The 16,087-nt window shown below is 41.4% G+C and overlaps 1 protein-coding gene across 2 annotated transcripts in view; it reads left to right on the forward strand.

Moving 5' to 3' along the window:
- The window catches only part of SGSM1 (small G protein signaling modulator 1), a 364,300-nt gene extending 348,304 nt beyond the window's left edge, over positions 1-15,996 (forward strand). For both annotated transcript variants that reach the window (XM_077461348.1, XM_077461349.1), the window contains one exon: positions 11,909-15,996. In XM_077461348.1, coding sequence (XP_077317474.1) covers positions 11,909-11,997 — 89 coding nt within the window. In that variant the 3' untranslated portion in view covers positions 11,998-15,996. The remainder of the gene's footprint in view (positions 1-11,908) is intronic.
- Positions 15,997-16,087: the final 91 nt, after the last annotated feature.

Here is a 16,087-nt window from a genome sequence, read left to right on the forward strand (position 1 = left end):
GGAATCAACAAGGGTTTTGCCACCAACTACTAAGTCATGGTTTGCAAAGGTGTCAAATACTTATTTCACTCATTAAAATGCAAATCAATTTATAACTTTTTTGAAATGTGTTTTTCTGGATATTTTTGTTGTTATTTTGTCTCTCACTGTTATAATAAACCGACCATTAAAATTATAGACTGAGCATTTCTTTGTCAGTGGGTAAATGTACAAAATCAGCAGGGGATCAAATGCTTTTTTCCCTCGCTGTATATACTTTGTTGAGGAATTGATTCTCTCTTTGAGGCTGGCGTGCCCTACTCTTACAACAGATGGGCTGTAACTGAATGAGCTCTTGTGAAGGGAATTCAATATATATCCGTTTCTTCTAGAATTGCCTGTATACATTTATATTTGTTTTTTTTTTAAACCTACATTACAGGACACAGGATGAGTATTTAGGTACATTGGTGGTTTGTGCTGTTGCCTTCAGGTGATTGCACACTTGCAAAACAAAGCTGTAAGGACAGCCCAGTATAGCTTTTTTTGCTAAACTCCCCTGTGCCTTTAGATAAGAAAATCATTTTCTTTAATAAATATATCATTTTGTTTTGCTTCTACAATTGCTGCTGAGCCAGAAGAGGCTCATTTTACAGCTTTTCAGATCAGTTATATTTGGCATCGCCACAATAGTCTCCTCCTTTAACCACTTCCAGACTGGCGCACGCCGATGTACGTCAGCAGAATGACACAGACAGGCAAATGGGCGTACCTGTACGTCCCTTTTAAATTTGCCGCCGTGCCATCGCGCATGCATAGGTGGCGCGCGTGTGCGGCGGTCGGAACCTCCGTGAGTCGGATCACGGGTCCCACGGACTCGATTGCCCCGGGGATACCCGCGATCGTCTCACAGGGAGGAAGAATGGGGAGATGCTAATGTAAACAAGCATCTCCCCCTTCTGCCTAGTGACAGTGCCACTGATCTTTGCTCTCCGTCATTGAGAGCAGAGATGAGTGACGTGTCACACACAGCCACGCCCCCCCCCCCACAGTTAGAAACACGCCCCAGGACACACTTAATCCCTACACTGCCACCTAGTGGTTAACCCATTCAGTGTCAGTGTCATTTACACAGGAATCAGTGCATTTGTATAGCACTGATTGCTGTATAAATGATAGTGGTGTCAAAAATGTCCGATGTGTCTGCCATAATGTCGCAGTCATTATAAAAATCGCTGATCGCCGCCATTACTAGTAAAAAAGAAATATTAATAAAAATGCCACAAAACTATCCCCTTTTTTGTAAACGCTATAACTTTTGCGTAAACCAATCAATAAACCCTTATTGCGATTTTTTTTTACCAAAAATATGTAGAAGAATACGTATCGGCCTAAACTGTTGAAAAAAAATGTTTATATATATATATATATATATATATATATATATATATATAATTTTTTTTTATTTTTTTTTTTGGGGGGGGGGGGATATTTATTATAGCAAAATGTAAAAAATAATGTGTTTTTTTTCAAAATTGTTGCTCTTTTTTTGTTTATAGCACTATTTGTGAGGAAAAAAGGATGTCAATTTTGTTTGGGAGCCATGTTGCATGACCGTACAATTGTCAGTTAAAGCGATGCAGTGCCGAATCGCAAAAAGTGGTCTGGTCTTTGGCCAGCAAAATGGTCCAGGGCTTAAGTGGTTAAAGCGGTTCTAAATGCCACATTTTTTCCACACTATTGCAATGTAACATTTTGGCAGTGCAAGACAAAGGGGTGCAGTCTCTGGATTGTCCCATATACCTCTCCAGTAGGACTAGACTTTCCCTGGTGTATTGGGTCACCCGTTTGTAGCTGGTATCCTGGAGCTCATGAAATACTGTTATCCCTTTAAAGTGGATGTAAACCTGAAAAACATTTTTTTTAATGAAGACTTCTACCTGGTATAGTAGAGGATGTCAAGTCATCTGTGCCCAGTCTTGCCCCAAAGAGTTAATCCAGCTCTGAGCAATCCTCTTGTTTTTTTTGTAGTAAGATAAAAAAGGACAGGGCATGAGAGAGAGAAAGAGAGTTTTCCAGCATCACATCCCCCCTCCTTTCTTCTCGAGCTCTCGGGATTGACTACTCCACACCTCAGCATGATTGGGCATGCTGCAGTCATGTGGTGCCTTTCCTGAGTTTTGACTGGATGTTACTAAAACCTCAGGAATAGGAGAGTTTACATCCACTTGCTGGATTTCTCATCTGCAAAGTGATCCGACCATGATTTTGTCAGTCAGTGCCACTGCAGTGGATTACATCAACCGCCAGGGAGGCACTAGAAGTGTTGCAACTAAAAGAGAAGCAGATCTGATTCTGGCTTGGGCAGAACATCAAGTTTCAGCCCTGACAACCATGCACATCTCAGATGTGGAAAAGTGGCAGGTGGACTTCCTCAGTCATCAACATCTGGACTCTGGAGAACGGCTCTTCATCAACAGGTATTTAAAAACTTCTGCCACAGTTGCAGGATGCTGCATGTGAAGCTCCTGGCTTTCAGGTTCCACAAATCCACAAACTGAGCAGTATTCTCTCCAGATCCTGGGATCCTATACACTTGTCAGTGGAGTACCTGGTGACTCTGTGGGATCAGTTTAACCTTGTTTATGGTCTTTCTTCTCTTAAGCTCCTTCATTGCCTAATCCACCGGATCGAGATTGAGGGCATTTCTGTCATTCTCATCGCACTGCAATTCCCCAGAAGGACGCAGTACTCAAGACTCTCTGTGAACCCTCACAGAACCTTCAGATCTTTTGCACAAAGGGCCAGTTTGCAACCCTGCTTCTCAGTGTTTAAAGTCTTGGCTTCTAAAGCCTGGGTCCCAAGGAAAAGGGGATTACTGGATTCAGGCATCACTATGCTCTTGAAAGCTAGGAAACAGACTTCTTGCAAAGTCTACCATCACATTTCGAAAGGATATTTCTCTTGGTTCAAGACAAGGAAATTCCATCCCAGGAAGTTCTCTGTGGGATAAATCTTTTCTCCAGTCTGGTTTGGATTAGGGTATGGCCTTGGGTACCATCAATGGTCAAATCTCAGCCATGGTGGTACTTTTTCAGAGGCAACTTGCCTCTCACTCCTTAGGGAAGGCCTTTATATAGGGTGCCACTCACACTGTTCCTGCTGTATGTTCCCCAGTGATTGTGGGATCACGGCCTGGTTCAGTGGGCTCTTCAAACTTTTAGAAATATTCCTCTGTCTATCCTCTCTCACAAGGTTGCCTTCCTTTCTTGTCACCCTCACTTCTGTGAAGTGAGTTTGTGACCTTAGCCTGTAAAGAACCCTTTCCTGCGCTACACAGGGACACGGTTGTTTTAAGGCACCAGGCCGCTTTTCTTTCCAAGGTGCTTTCTTCCTTTCACCTTAATCAGGATATTGTTCTACCATCTCTCTATCCTGTTCCTAAACATTCTAAGTAGACTTCCCATCCTATGTCTAGATGTGGTACACATTGTATGAGTTGATCTCTTAGCTACAGCTCCCTTTTGACAGCCTGACTCTCTGTAAGTCATTCCTGGAGGTCCCCCTAGGGAGGACAGCTTTCTTGTTCCAGCTCATCATTCAAGCTTTTGACCTCAAAGCAAGGTTCCTCTTTTCGCTGTCAAAGTGCACTCCACTAGATCACTTAGTGATTCGTGGGCTTTTGAGCATCTGTTTTTCAGATTTGCTAGACTGCCACCTGGTCTTCTGTTCACAAGTTTATATTTTACCAAGTGGATGTTTAAGCCTCAGATAATGCCATTTTTGATTGTGAGGTTTTTCAGTTAGCTCTGTAGTCTTATGCCGCGTACACACGACCAGACTTTTGGACAGCAAAGGTCCAACGAAACGAGTCCGTCGAACAATTCGATCGTGTGTGGGCTCCATCGGACCTTTGCTTGCCAAAAATCTGGCGGACTTTAGAAATAGAACATGTTTTAAATTTTTCCACCGGACCGAGAAATCCATTCGTCTGTATGCTAGTCCGACGGACAAAAAACGGACGATAGGGCAGCTATTGGCTACTGGCTGTGAACTTCCTCATTCTAGTCCAGTCGTACGTCATCACGTTCAAATCCGTCAGACTTTGGTGTGATTGTGTGTGGCTAAGTCCGTTCATTCGGAAAGACTGTCGGACCTAGTCCCTCAAAGTCCGGTTGTGTGTACGCAGCATAAGGCCTTGTTTACACAGATGGTATCAGCATCTCTAGACTTGAAGTGCTGCTTGCAGACAAGCCATTCAAATCTATTAGGATGAAGCAGCTGCACAAACACAGCCACTCATCCTAATGTGAAAGGCGTGTGGCTGAACAGCCCCAAATGAGCAAAAAAGTCCCCTATAACATAAAACAATGGGAGAGAAAGCCTAAAAACACACTTGCAGATCCATTGTAGGCTAGTGGACAGCCAAATATGAAGGCAGCCAGTCCAAAGCTGAGCAGGTGCGAGAAGCAGATCATGGCTTCATAGATCACACAGCATCAGGTTTTAGCCATACATGATTATGCATTTTCACTGCTGCATGCTTTTGCACCTTAAAATGCGAGTGTAAAAGATGGGTGTTTTTATGTATTTTTTAATAGAGAAGGTTTTAGCGGTATAACACTATGTGGCGCTATATAATATTACATTACATGAGAAAATTTAGGAGAATACTTTCCGGAGACAAAATTGCATTAAGAAGAAAAATAATTACTTTATTTAAAGCTGTTGACCTGAATCGGCAATAAGGTTATACACTCTCTGGTGAGTTTGATTATCTGTTTGAAATGTATACACATCAGTGTGAAGATACAATGGGGGACATTTATTAAGCAAATTGGCATCATGATTAATCGCAGAGTGAATATCCTTCAGCAAGTCTCTGCGACCTCTGTATCTGAAATTCTGGACAGCCTTTACAAAGTTCAAAGATGGATTTATTATGGAAGATGAGGCCGCTTTCCATGAAGCAATTATGAAGCTTTATCTCTTTAGCTGCAGCCCACTCTCATCCAAAACCCTTCAAATTACACAGGGCACATGGTATTTTTTAGCTTCCAGGAGATTGGGGGGAACATGACATTACACACTCCACAGCAGAGAGCATAGTATAATCTGAGACCTGAGTGGAAGGAATGGACCCCCCACCATGCTCAATGGGATATATCCACATTGTCATCCGAATGTAGCGCCCAATCTCCTCTTATTCCTATGTGCTTTTGGGGGGTTCTTGTCAAATTAGAATAGTGACTCAATAAGAGTCCAAACCAGATCAAGGTCCATGAGATGAAATTGCAAACATGTCAAAAAGTAAGAAACAAAGGAACAATGCTACAACACATGTATAGTGTACATGCATAATATATCAAAGCCTCTACTTCTCTGAGGAGTGTCTAATCTAAATGAAGATACAGTCCTCTTCTTTCTTTTTCATACATAAAGGGACATGGGGGCTAATATTCATTACCTTATATGCCATCTCTAGGTGAATGGACACTGGTAGCCAAAGTCTTAGACAAGAAGTGATCTCCTATATAACTCCTCCCATACAGGAAGTATATCAGTTTTTTTACCAGTGTCTGCAAGGTGGATGGGCACGTTTGCTTGAGCTCTCTGAGCTCCAGGTCTCTAGTTCCACAAATGGTTCTTAAATGAATTGATCGAACCGATTCATTTTACACAGGTAATGGTACCCGAGCCTCGCAAAGAGGTCAAGGACAGAACAGAGCCTGCCCATCATGTTGGAGTTATGGGCAGTATGTCTGGCCCTGCGGTCCTGGACGGTAGAGCTTCAGGACTGCCCTATCAGTGTTCAGTGTGACAATGCCACTGCAGTGGCCTATATAAACCACCAAGGCGGTACCAGGAGTCGTTTAGCTCTGAAGGAGGTGAACCACATACTATCCTGGGCAGAGGAACATGTGCCGATTCTATCAGCAGTCCATATCCCAGGAGTAGCGAACTGGAAGGCAGATTATCTCAGCAGCCTAGAGATCTGCCCGGAGTAATGGTCCCCAAACCCAGGGGTGTTCCAGGAAATTTGCCAGCATTGGGGATGGCCAGAAGTCGACCTATTGGCATCCAGGTTCAACAACAAGCTACAGCAGTTTGTGTCCCGAACAAGGGATCCTCTGGCAATCGGAGCAGATGCTCTAGTAGTGCTCTAGTAGTTCCATGGAGCCAGTACTCCCTGGTTTATGCTATCCCCAGGTCCCTCTCCTTCCACACTTATTGCACAGGGGTTCCAGTCATTCTGGTGGCACCAGCCTGGCCCAAAAGTTCCTGGACATTGTGAGACTGGCAATAGACGGGCCTTGGATGCTTCCACGCTGCCCCGATCTACTTTCTCAAGGTCCTATATTCCACCCCAATTTACAGTCTCTAAAAGTGACGACATGGCTATTGAAGCCAGGGTGTTGAAGGACTGTGGCATCTCGGGACCAGTGGTGTCTACCCTAGTGAATGCTAGAAATGCTGACATCCTCAGAAATATGTGATTGTGAGAATTCTCTCTTTTCTACAGTCAGCTGCGGAAGTTGGATTGGCTTTGAGTACAATCAGAGGTCAGATTTCAGCACTGTCAGTATTCTTCCAAAGGCCTTTAGCCTGCCATTCGCTGGTCCGAACCTTTATGCAGGGGTCAACTCCTTTGCTTCCCCCCCATTAGGTCACCTATGTGTCCTTGAGACTTGAAATTGGTGCTATCTGTGTTTACAGAAACAACCATTTGAGCAGATCAAGGAAATTCCATTGGTCTTGCTGTTACGCAAGCTAGCCTTCCTGATGGCCATCACCTCGGCTACAAGGGTGTCAGAGTTGGAGGCCCTTTCGTGCAGGGAACCATACTTGATCCTTCACCACAACAGGGTCGTGTTAGACCTGTTCCATCCTTTTTTCCAAAAGTGGTGTCAGCCTTTCATTTGAATCAGCCTCATTCGGCGGAAGAGAGACGACTGCATTCCTTGGCCATTGTCTGGGCAGTCAAGGTTTATTTGTCTAGATCTGCGGAGATCCGGAGATCAGACTCCTTTTTTGTTTTACCAAAAGGACCCAAGAAGGGGCAGGCAGCTTCCAAAGCCTTCCATTGCCAATTGGGTCAGTCAATTGATTATTCAGGCCTATGGTCTGAAATGTAAAGCTCCTCCCTTTAGGGCGAGAGCTCATTCTACCAGGGGTGTAGGAACCTCCTGGGCTTTTTGCCATTGGGTATCTGTTTCTCAGATTTGTAAGGCTGCTCGCTGGTCTTTTTCTCTTTTTTTTTTTATCAAGTGGATGTTCGAGCAGCCGAAGATTCGGCTTTTGATCGCAGTGTACTACGGGTTGCAGTAAAAGATCTGATGGCTATTGTTTGGCAGAGTGTCTCCCTCTCCTCAAGGCTATTGCGCTGGGATGTCCCAGTAGGTAATGAATATTAGCCTAACTCTGTGTCCCATGATGTATGAAAAAGAAAATAGGATTTTTTGGTCATACTTACCTGTAAAATCCTTTTCTTTAAGTACATCATGGGACACAGAGATCCCTCCCCTCTTTTTTGAGGATTCAGTGCTTGCTACAATACTGATGTACTTCCTGTATGGGAGGGGTTATATAGGGGAACACTTCCTGTCTAAGTCTTTTTCTACCAGTGTCCATTCACCTAGAGATGGTGTATAATGCCGTGTACACACGAGCGGAATGTCCGACAGAAAAAGACTGAAGCTTTTCATCATATATGCCGATCGTGTGTATGTCTCATTGGACTTTTTTTACGAAAATTCTGATGGACCTAGAAATAGAACATGTTTTAAATATTTACAACGGAACCATTTCCTATCGGGAAAACCGCTCGTCTGTATGCTGTTCCGACGGACCAAAAATGACGCATGCTCTGAAGCAAGTACGAGACGGAGGCTATTGGCTACTGGCTATTGAACTTCCTTTTTGCTAGTCCCGTTGTACGTGTTGTACGTCACCGCATTCTTAACGTTCGGACTTTGGTGTGATCGTGTGTACACAAGACAGTTTCAACTGAACTCTGCCGGAAAAACCTTCAGAGTTTATTCCGATGAGAAAATTGGTCCTGTGTATGTGACATAACCCAGTAGGTAATGAATATTAGCCTAACTCTGTGTCCTATGATGTACTCTAAGAAAAGGATTTTATAGGTACGTATGACGAAAAAAATTCTATTTTTTGTGTTTTAGCACAACCAATCCTAACGGAAGTTGCCCTCCATTACCTAGATGTTGTGATGGCGGTACCTTTAGGCTACAGCTTCCTTTTGACCGTTTGATTCCTTGTTAGTCTGGAAGGTGCAAAGCATATTTCCCTTTCTCCCAGTTTTGTTAAGACTCTTTCTGGACTTTTTTTTCATTAACAGGCTCTGGTCTGATAATGCTACAATGTGGTTCTGTCCATACTGCCTCTAACTTCTATGGAATAGATATTGCTGCAAATATTAGTCACAGATTTCTGCAAGCAGTTGTGTAATGCCTTTGCCCCTTCACATGGTTTCATTTCTAAGATTTATTTCTTCTGTTGTTGAGGCTTGTTGGGCCAGGCTTAGTTTTCCTATTTTTTTGTTTTTTTCTTGCTTTGTGTCCACTCCAGGGTTTTTTTCTTGACCGGTTTTGGACATTACTTGGTATCTTAATTTCAAGCTGTGCCCCTTGGTAAAGCAAATAGAGTTTGCTTTACCAACAAAAAATATTTTTTGTTGGTAAAAAATAATGCAGTGTATACACGGCAAACTTTTCAACAGCAAAGGTCAGATGGAACGAATCCGTCTGACAATTCGACCCTGTGTGGGCTTCATCTGACCTTTGCTGTTGAAAAATCAGACTGACTTTAGATTTAGAACATGTTTCAAATCTTTCCGACGGACTCGAGTCCGGTCAAAAAATCAGTTTGTCTGTATGCTAGTCCGACGGACTAAAACGGACACTAGGGCAGCTATTGGCTACTCTATGAAGTTCCTTATTCTAGTCTGGTCGTACGACATCACGGTCGTATCCGTCAGACTATGGTGTGATTGTGTGTGGCCAAGTCCGTTAGTTCAGAAAGTTCGTTGGAAGTCTGCCGAAAGTCTGTCAGGAAGACCGTTGGACCTAGTCTGCCGGAAAGTCTGGTCTTGTGTACATGGCATTAGAGTGACTCCTCACAACTTTTTAATTTTGTCTTGGTCTCTCACTTCCTGTCTAGTGAAATAAGGGAAGAAACATTTATTAGGGCACCAGATAGAAATAAAAACCTGACTGGGGTTTTTATCGTTCCATACCCTATCCACAACTAAGAGAAATACTTTAGTTGGACATGCACATTCAGTTTTTGTTCTTAAGTTTAGATACTCATTTAAGCATTAGCTGGTAGGGTGGAGGTATAGCATTATTTTAGAGGAGAGGTTAAGTGTTCAGGTAGAGTGTGCTTTTTTGTTAGGGACCCTTATGGAAAGTTTGTGAATTTTTTTTCTCTTGGAACCAGAGAGTCCACACTGAAAACTACTAGTGCTGGGCTCTGGACATCCACAAATATTTTATATGTTTTAATTATTTTAAGATCACACTACAGAAGGAAATCACACTACATTTTTATCAGTTGCTACCCTCAATGCCTAGAGTCTTAAAAATGCAGTTAGTGAGAGAAGAAAGGTTTATTAAATTTGACTTTGATTACTGGTTATTTAACTCATTGCTTTGGTTTTGCTGTTTATTTTTTGTAGTGTATCACATCCTGCTGTATACAGGGCCGGCGCAAGCATTAGGCAGCTTAAGCAGCCATCTGAGAGTGGCGGGGGGCAGTAAAATACAATCACCAGGACCTGAACCCAGTATCTGACCCTCTGAGCCCAGTGAAGACGTTTCGGCACTTGGCTCCAGTGACTTGCATGGCAGGGACGCACTGATGTGGGCCCCAGTGACACCTGTCTCACAGCTTGTGCCTGTGTTAAGGGTCCCACATGGCAGCCGCCATCTCTCCCCCTGCTGCCTCACACTAGCACAGCACGATAAGCACCCAGTGCAAAGCCCCCTCCTCGGTACCGCTCTGCATGTCCCCTTCTAACCTGACATCTGTGTCAATTGCAATATACTGTACATGAGACTTTCAGGGGAGGGGACAAAAGGAAGGGGGGCAAGTTGTGAAAGATGATTACTTAGTAAACAAAAACGTTTTCTACAATAAGTATTCAAAATCACAATAATATTGACAATAAACTAGTGTTCAGAAATAAGATATGTAGTGATCAATATGCTCTTAAATAATAAAGAAAGCAGCTATCACCAGAATCTGTATATACCAACCTGTGCTAAATGCATAAATAACTATAGATAACCCCTCAGTAGCACAGAACTACCATGTAATAACAAATCAATAATAATATATCAGTATATCCCAATCATCTATAAAAATGCATACTATTAATCTATACTCATACAAAAATTGTGATCCAATAGATAATCAAAAAAAGTCCATATAGATTAAAATTAATGTAGTAGAAAGTTCATAGAAAAATCCCATACACCATCCAGTGCATGTGCAGTCCCAAAAAGTATATGAATCTCTTCTCATAAAATATCCTTCACTTTAAAAATACAACACTGTGCCCTTCACCCCACCTCATCGGTGTCCTCTCACCTTCTCTGCAGGACTTCACTAATGCTAAAGGAGGTCTAATGCGCTTTATTATTACAGGGACACTGCTCCACTCAATGCCTCGATCATCAACTCCTCAGTGCCAAAAGATATGGGAAGCAAGAAATAAGCCCAATAATGTAGATCGCTCATCCAGTTTATTTGTAGAATTAAAATACCACCACATGTCAGAAAATAACAGAATACCTTGTTATCCTTATACATATGGTGTCCAAACTACCCCTTCCCAGTAAACCCTCTCCCTGCATGATGACGTCAGCGCCCGCCTGGCGCATTGCGCCCAATCTGTTTTTATTTTTAAAGGAGCCCCCCAAATCACTGCAAATATTCTTTGAAGAGGAGGCAATCGTGTCTGGGACTCCGGGCACCTCACAAGAAATTTAGGGCAATTGCCCCAGGTGCCCACACTAGTGCCCCCCCGCCAGGCAGGTTCGTAGAGCCAAGTGCCAGAACTTTATTTTGGCACTGAGCTCTAGTACTCAGGGCCAGTTCACACCATGAAAGATGGGTGCTATGCAATTTCAGCCCATTCATTTGAATGGACTGAAATTGTGCTGGTCTGCATCAAGAGTTGTGCATGCACTACTTTACGAAACATACAGCAACTGGATCACATGGTACTTTTGTTCATATGATCTGGTGCAGGCAAACATACTGTGTTTGTGACCTGCATTTGGGGAGTTATTAAGTTGACACTCACTGCAGATCACAACTGCAATGCATTTTAAATGCAGTGTGGGAAACGCACACAGTGTTCTGCTCACGGTGTTCTGGTGTGAACTGGCCCTTAGCTAGGAGGCACAGGCTTTTGTTCGTATCTCAGAAAGGTCCCACCAAACCCAGGATAGTTGGGAAGCATGGATTTGTATTAGAAGGGCGGAGGATTTGTGGAGAGGGTTTACTGGGAAGGGGGATTTTGGTGGGAGGATTTGTGACAGAACTCAGAAGAGGACCGGTGGAGGGGATTTGGTGGAAAGAGGATTTGTGCTGTGGCGGTGGGGGGGGGGGGTGCTGAAAGGGAGGACCTGGGGGAGAGGATCTGTGCTAGAAGTGGGGAGAGGATTTTTTCTGAGAGAGGGATTGGTGAGTGGATTTGCCCTGGGGAGATTTGAAGAGACGTCCTTCACAAATACAGGCGCAATGTGAAGGAAGTCCCAGCATGGCTGTGAACACGGGGGTGGGGAGGTTGCATTGTGGAGGGGAGGGGGGATGGCAGGAGGACGAAAATGCACATTGGCCTGAGTAGACAAAAATCCTTGTGCTGGCCCTGACTGTATGTTGTTTATTTTCTCTATTTCAGAAATGGCAGAGAGGCACAACATAAAGCATATCCTGAAGCTTGCTCGGGATCTGGTGTACAAAGTGCAGACACTGATAGAGAACAAGTAAATGGGCATCAATGGGAGAAGCACAGCCACATTCACCACACCAGAAAACTTCCAACGCCACGGAGCCCTGGAAATCATTTCTCAGCAATGAAATCAGGTCTCAAAAGAAGCTAAAGGGTTATAAAATATCTAATCAGCCAGTTTATTTACTTAAGTAAGTGCCAGAAACTGAAGCCAGTTTTAGTAGCAGAGGAAATGGCTACTGCAAGAATGAATTTCCCATGTTTTTCTTTGTTTCATTTTTTTTTTCCATTTGACCTTGTGAGTTTATTGTTAAACCAAAGACCTTAACACACAATTGCTCCTCTTGCAGAGTTTAGATTCTGTTTGTAGACATCGTGAGTTTCAGCTCATTTCTGATCCTTCCTAGAGGTTTCTGTTGATGAACAGCACACATCCATAAGGAGGGATTGATAATGGCCATAGTTAGAAAACATTAGCACAAATAGAGCACTCTGATGTATTATTTCTTTGTAAAGATATTTCCGATATAACGTGAGTTCACTTTCTGCACACAACCAGCTGCTAATTTCTGTATGAAATCCCCACAAGGGTTCCCCATGTTGTCCTTTCCGGAGGGCCAACGTGTACACTTTCAGATTTTATTCTTCTTAGTATTCCTAGCTGGCTACACAGCTTTATCACTGCAGGGAAGCTTTATAGGCACAATCAAACATTTAAAAGGGGGAAATTACAGTATATACTGAATATATTTATTTTTCTTGAAACTTCCATTTTACATGTTTTATTTTGATAAAGATAGATAAAGTATGAGAATAATTTATTGTTGCTAACACTAAAAATAGAGGCATTATTTGTGATAGGCTTAGATTCATGCAGAGTTAAAACCACTAGCATTCTGCAAATCTCAGTTCTGAAATAAACGTTTTCAGTATTTTTGTGTTCTTGCGTGCAGATCAGTGGGAAGGGAGTAGCTGTGTCACAATACAAGAGGGTAGCATTGTTCACTTTTGCAGGGAGCAGAGTAAACTTGATATTTTCCCACCTTTTCCTGTTTATATTATCTGAAGCATGCCATAACAAATGTAAGAATACTTTAAATTGGCTTTCATGCATTGTAATGTTAGACAGTCATTTTCAATGGTCAGTCCACAAAAAAAATTTCAATGTTGGATCAGTACTAGCAGTTTAAATCATCGACCATCTCTAAGGAACAGTGGTTTAGGATGTCTGTAACTGAGGTCTCCAGACTACCCATGAAGGCAGAGGCTCACTCTAAATATTGGCTTTTTAATTTAGTTTAAATTAAGGAGACAGCAGCAAGTAAAGGGAGCACTTACTGTAAATGTGTGCTGCATTAAATTCCATGCAATTCTGACAGGAGGCAAGGTGATTCAGTCCACCAGTAACTTTAACATTTGATTATATGGACTTTATCCATCAATCTTAAGTGGCACTGTAATGAATACAGTATTGGAGCACATGCAGATAGGTTTTACCTGCCAAATGAAATGTAAAATGCATGCTGTTGTGACCATCCCACCTCTGCTATTCTATATAGCTGCAGCGAGGTCACACCTTATATGTACCATCTTTCAGAGAAGGAACACATTTTTTCAACTTGTGACTCCATATTGCTTGAAATATTTTAGTGTAAGCACACTGAAAAATGCTAAGAACTCCTGCTATAAATGGTAATAGTTACAGAGGGTGCACCATATCTTCAGAACACTGGTTGTCACCCCTGCAGGTATTAAACCATTCTACTCCTCATAGAGGTAGTTTTTTTTGGAGTAAACTCAGTTAAAGCTATTGTGACTCACTCCTATAGAGCAGTACCTGTCCAGTATATGTTTTCATGTAAAATATGAAACAATGAGTCTAGCTGCCTCTGTCTACAGTATTGATAGCTATGCATTGGGACCAGTGGAACACAACATTCACACAGAGTTTATATTTATGTAGTCTGCTCTTGATTGTAGTGCTGCTACTCACACTCATTTCAAACCGAATATACTGCTTCAGGGTCATGTCAGACGAGTTTTTCCTGACAGTTATTTTTTAACTGAGAATCACCTCAATGAAATCCCACATTAGAGTAATATTCATTGCATTAACTCAGTGTGAAAAACAAAGGTAAACCATGAACATACTCTAGCCAGACAGGTTAGAATGCATATTAACTCCCAGCAGGAAAGACCCCCATGTGGCACTGCCCTTACTCTTCTGCATTTAACATGAAAGAGCATGCAGAATTTTATTATTACAATAGTGGTTAAAAGTGCTCCATTTCACTGTATAAATAAAAACAATGGTTACTTGTCCATGCCATTAATTTACTGTTCACCAGAAAATATTTTAAAGCATTTTAGAACTGCTTACCTCATTTAGTTACAGATAAATTAGGTTAGAAGTTGTATTGAGACTCTTGTAAAAGGACTCTACACCCTGCTTACTTTGTCTTCAAAACTCATTGAGAAAGCATAATAATAAACAATTGGCCCCCAACTATAGAACTTGACTATTCACTCCGTTTGTCATCCCTGAGAACTTAAGAACCTGAGTAAACTTGATGAAAAAGTTACTATCTTAAATATGTATCTTTTTTTTTTTTTTGTGTGTTGTTGGCAAGTGGTGTAGTTGCGTTAAAAAAAATAAAATCTTAGCTAGATGATATTTTTTATGAAAAAATACAATAAAGTATGATATTTGGGGATATGGCTTCAGGTCCTACAAAAAAAGCAACTTTGCATATCCAGTGTTAAAAAAAAATTGCTCTATAACTCTATCATCATATAATAGCTACTTATCTTTGCTGTTTTTGCAAGTACATTTGTGTCCTCAGATATCAGTGTTTTGAATAACTTATAATAAGGGTAAAGAGTATTTATTTATTTATTAACTTTACATTTCTGTGTGTCCTTGTTACAGTTAGTGTGTGTAAATCATTTTATCAGTAAAGGTATCTCTTAAATGTTGCAGACATATCTTGTATATGTGTTCAGAAGAGTCTGTCTGTGTGAAGAGATGAAAAACTCATAAAGAGTGCTGTTATTTTTCCAACTTTCTATGAATGGTATGGATCACAAAGCATATACGGTATTCAGTGTATTGCCTTTATTCACATGTTATCATTCATCCTAAATGTTTATTTTGTTGCTTCTCCGGTAAAGGTTACCACAGATATTAATTATATGTTAATCTAAACCTTCAGTGAGCTTTCTACAGTTTTTTTTTTTTTAAATAAATAATTTTTATTAAACAAGGATTCTAAATTGCATAATTATCAATTCATACACAACCATTACAATAATACAATACTACAGTGGCTTATACAAGTCCCCCCCCCCCAAAGTGGCTGCAGGTTTTTACTCTTCATCTCTATTAGGGCAGAGATAAGTCACTACAGTGTATATACACATTTCCTCAGGATACAAAGATATAGATCCAATTCACAAAGCTTTAAACACCAGCTTAAAGCTAAGAATATGTGGGCTGGATCTTAATGAAACTGACTCAGTGGGTGACCATGGCAGCCCCACTATCCAGGAAATTCCTCAATTGAAAAATCAAAGGAGGATGGTGGAAAATTGTTCGCTGAACAACGCCAGCATCCAATCAGTTGCAGGCACTCTTTGGGTATTCTGACAGCCAGCATCGCTATCTATCAGAATACAATAGACGCAGAAGGATATTTGTCCATTTGCGCTGTTTGGCGTGGATGGAGGAATCTGTTAGACCTCTCTTTTTTATGACCTGCAGGATTTATCATTTTGCTACATTACATAAAAGTTGCACTAATGTGTCAGCATTACGTTGGGAAAAACTATAAACCAAGGAAATAAAGCTATATGTATCCAAATGCAAGTCCTATCTATCCCCCCCAAAAAATATGTTTAATATGTTATGGTAGATTACGAACGCTAAAAGGTGTAAATATCAATAATATAAATACAGAAAAAATCAGCGCAGTACAACCCCTTTACGAAAAGCTGCTGAACACCAAGGATCAATTACCAAATCCCAAAATACAATATATCAAACAGATGGTACAGCGCTCTAACTAAAATAAAATGATTACTAACATATTAAAATTAATTAAAAGTCCAAAGATAGCTTTTGTGTCAAAA

Source organism: Lithobates pipiens, unplaced genomic scaffold (genome assembly GCF_037356315.1).
Source record: "Lithobates pipiens isolate NorthernLeopardFrog02 unplaced genomic scaffold, aLitPip1_a1.2 Scaffold_3, whole genome shotgun sequence".
Classification (NCBI taxonomy): domain Eukaryota; kingdom Metazoa; phylum Chordata; class Amphibia; order Anura; family Ranidae; genus Lithobates; species Lithobates pipiens.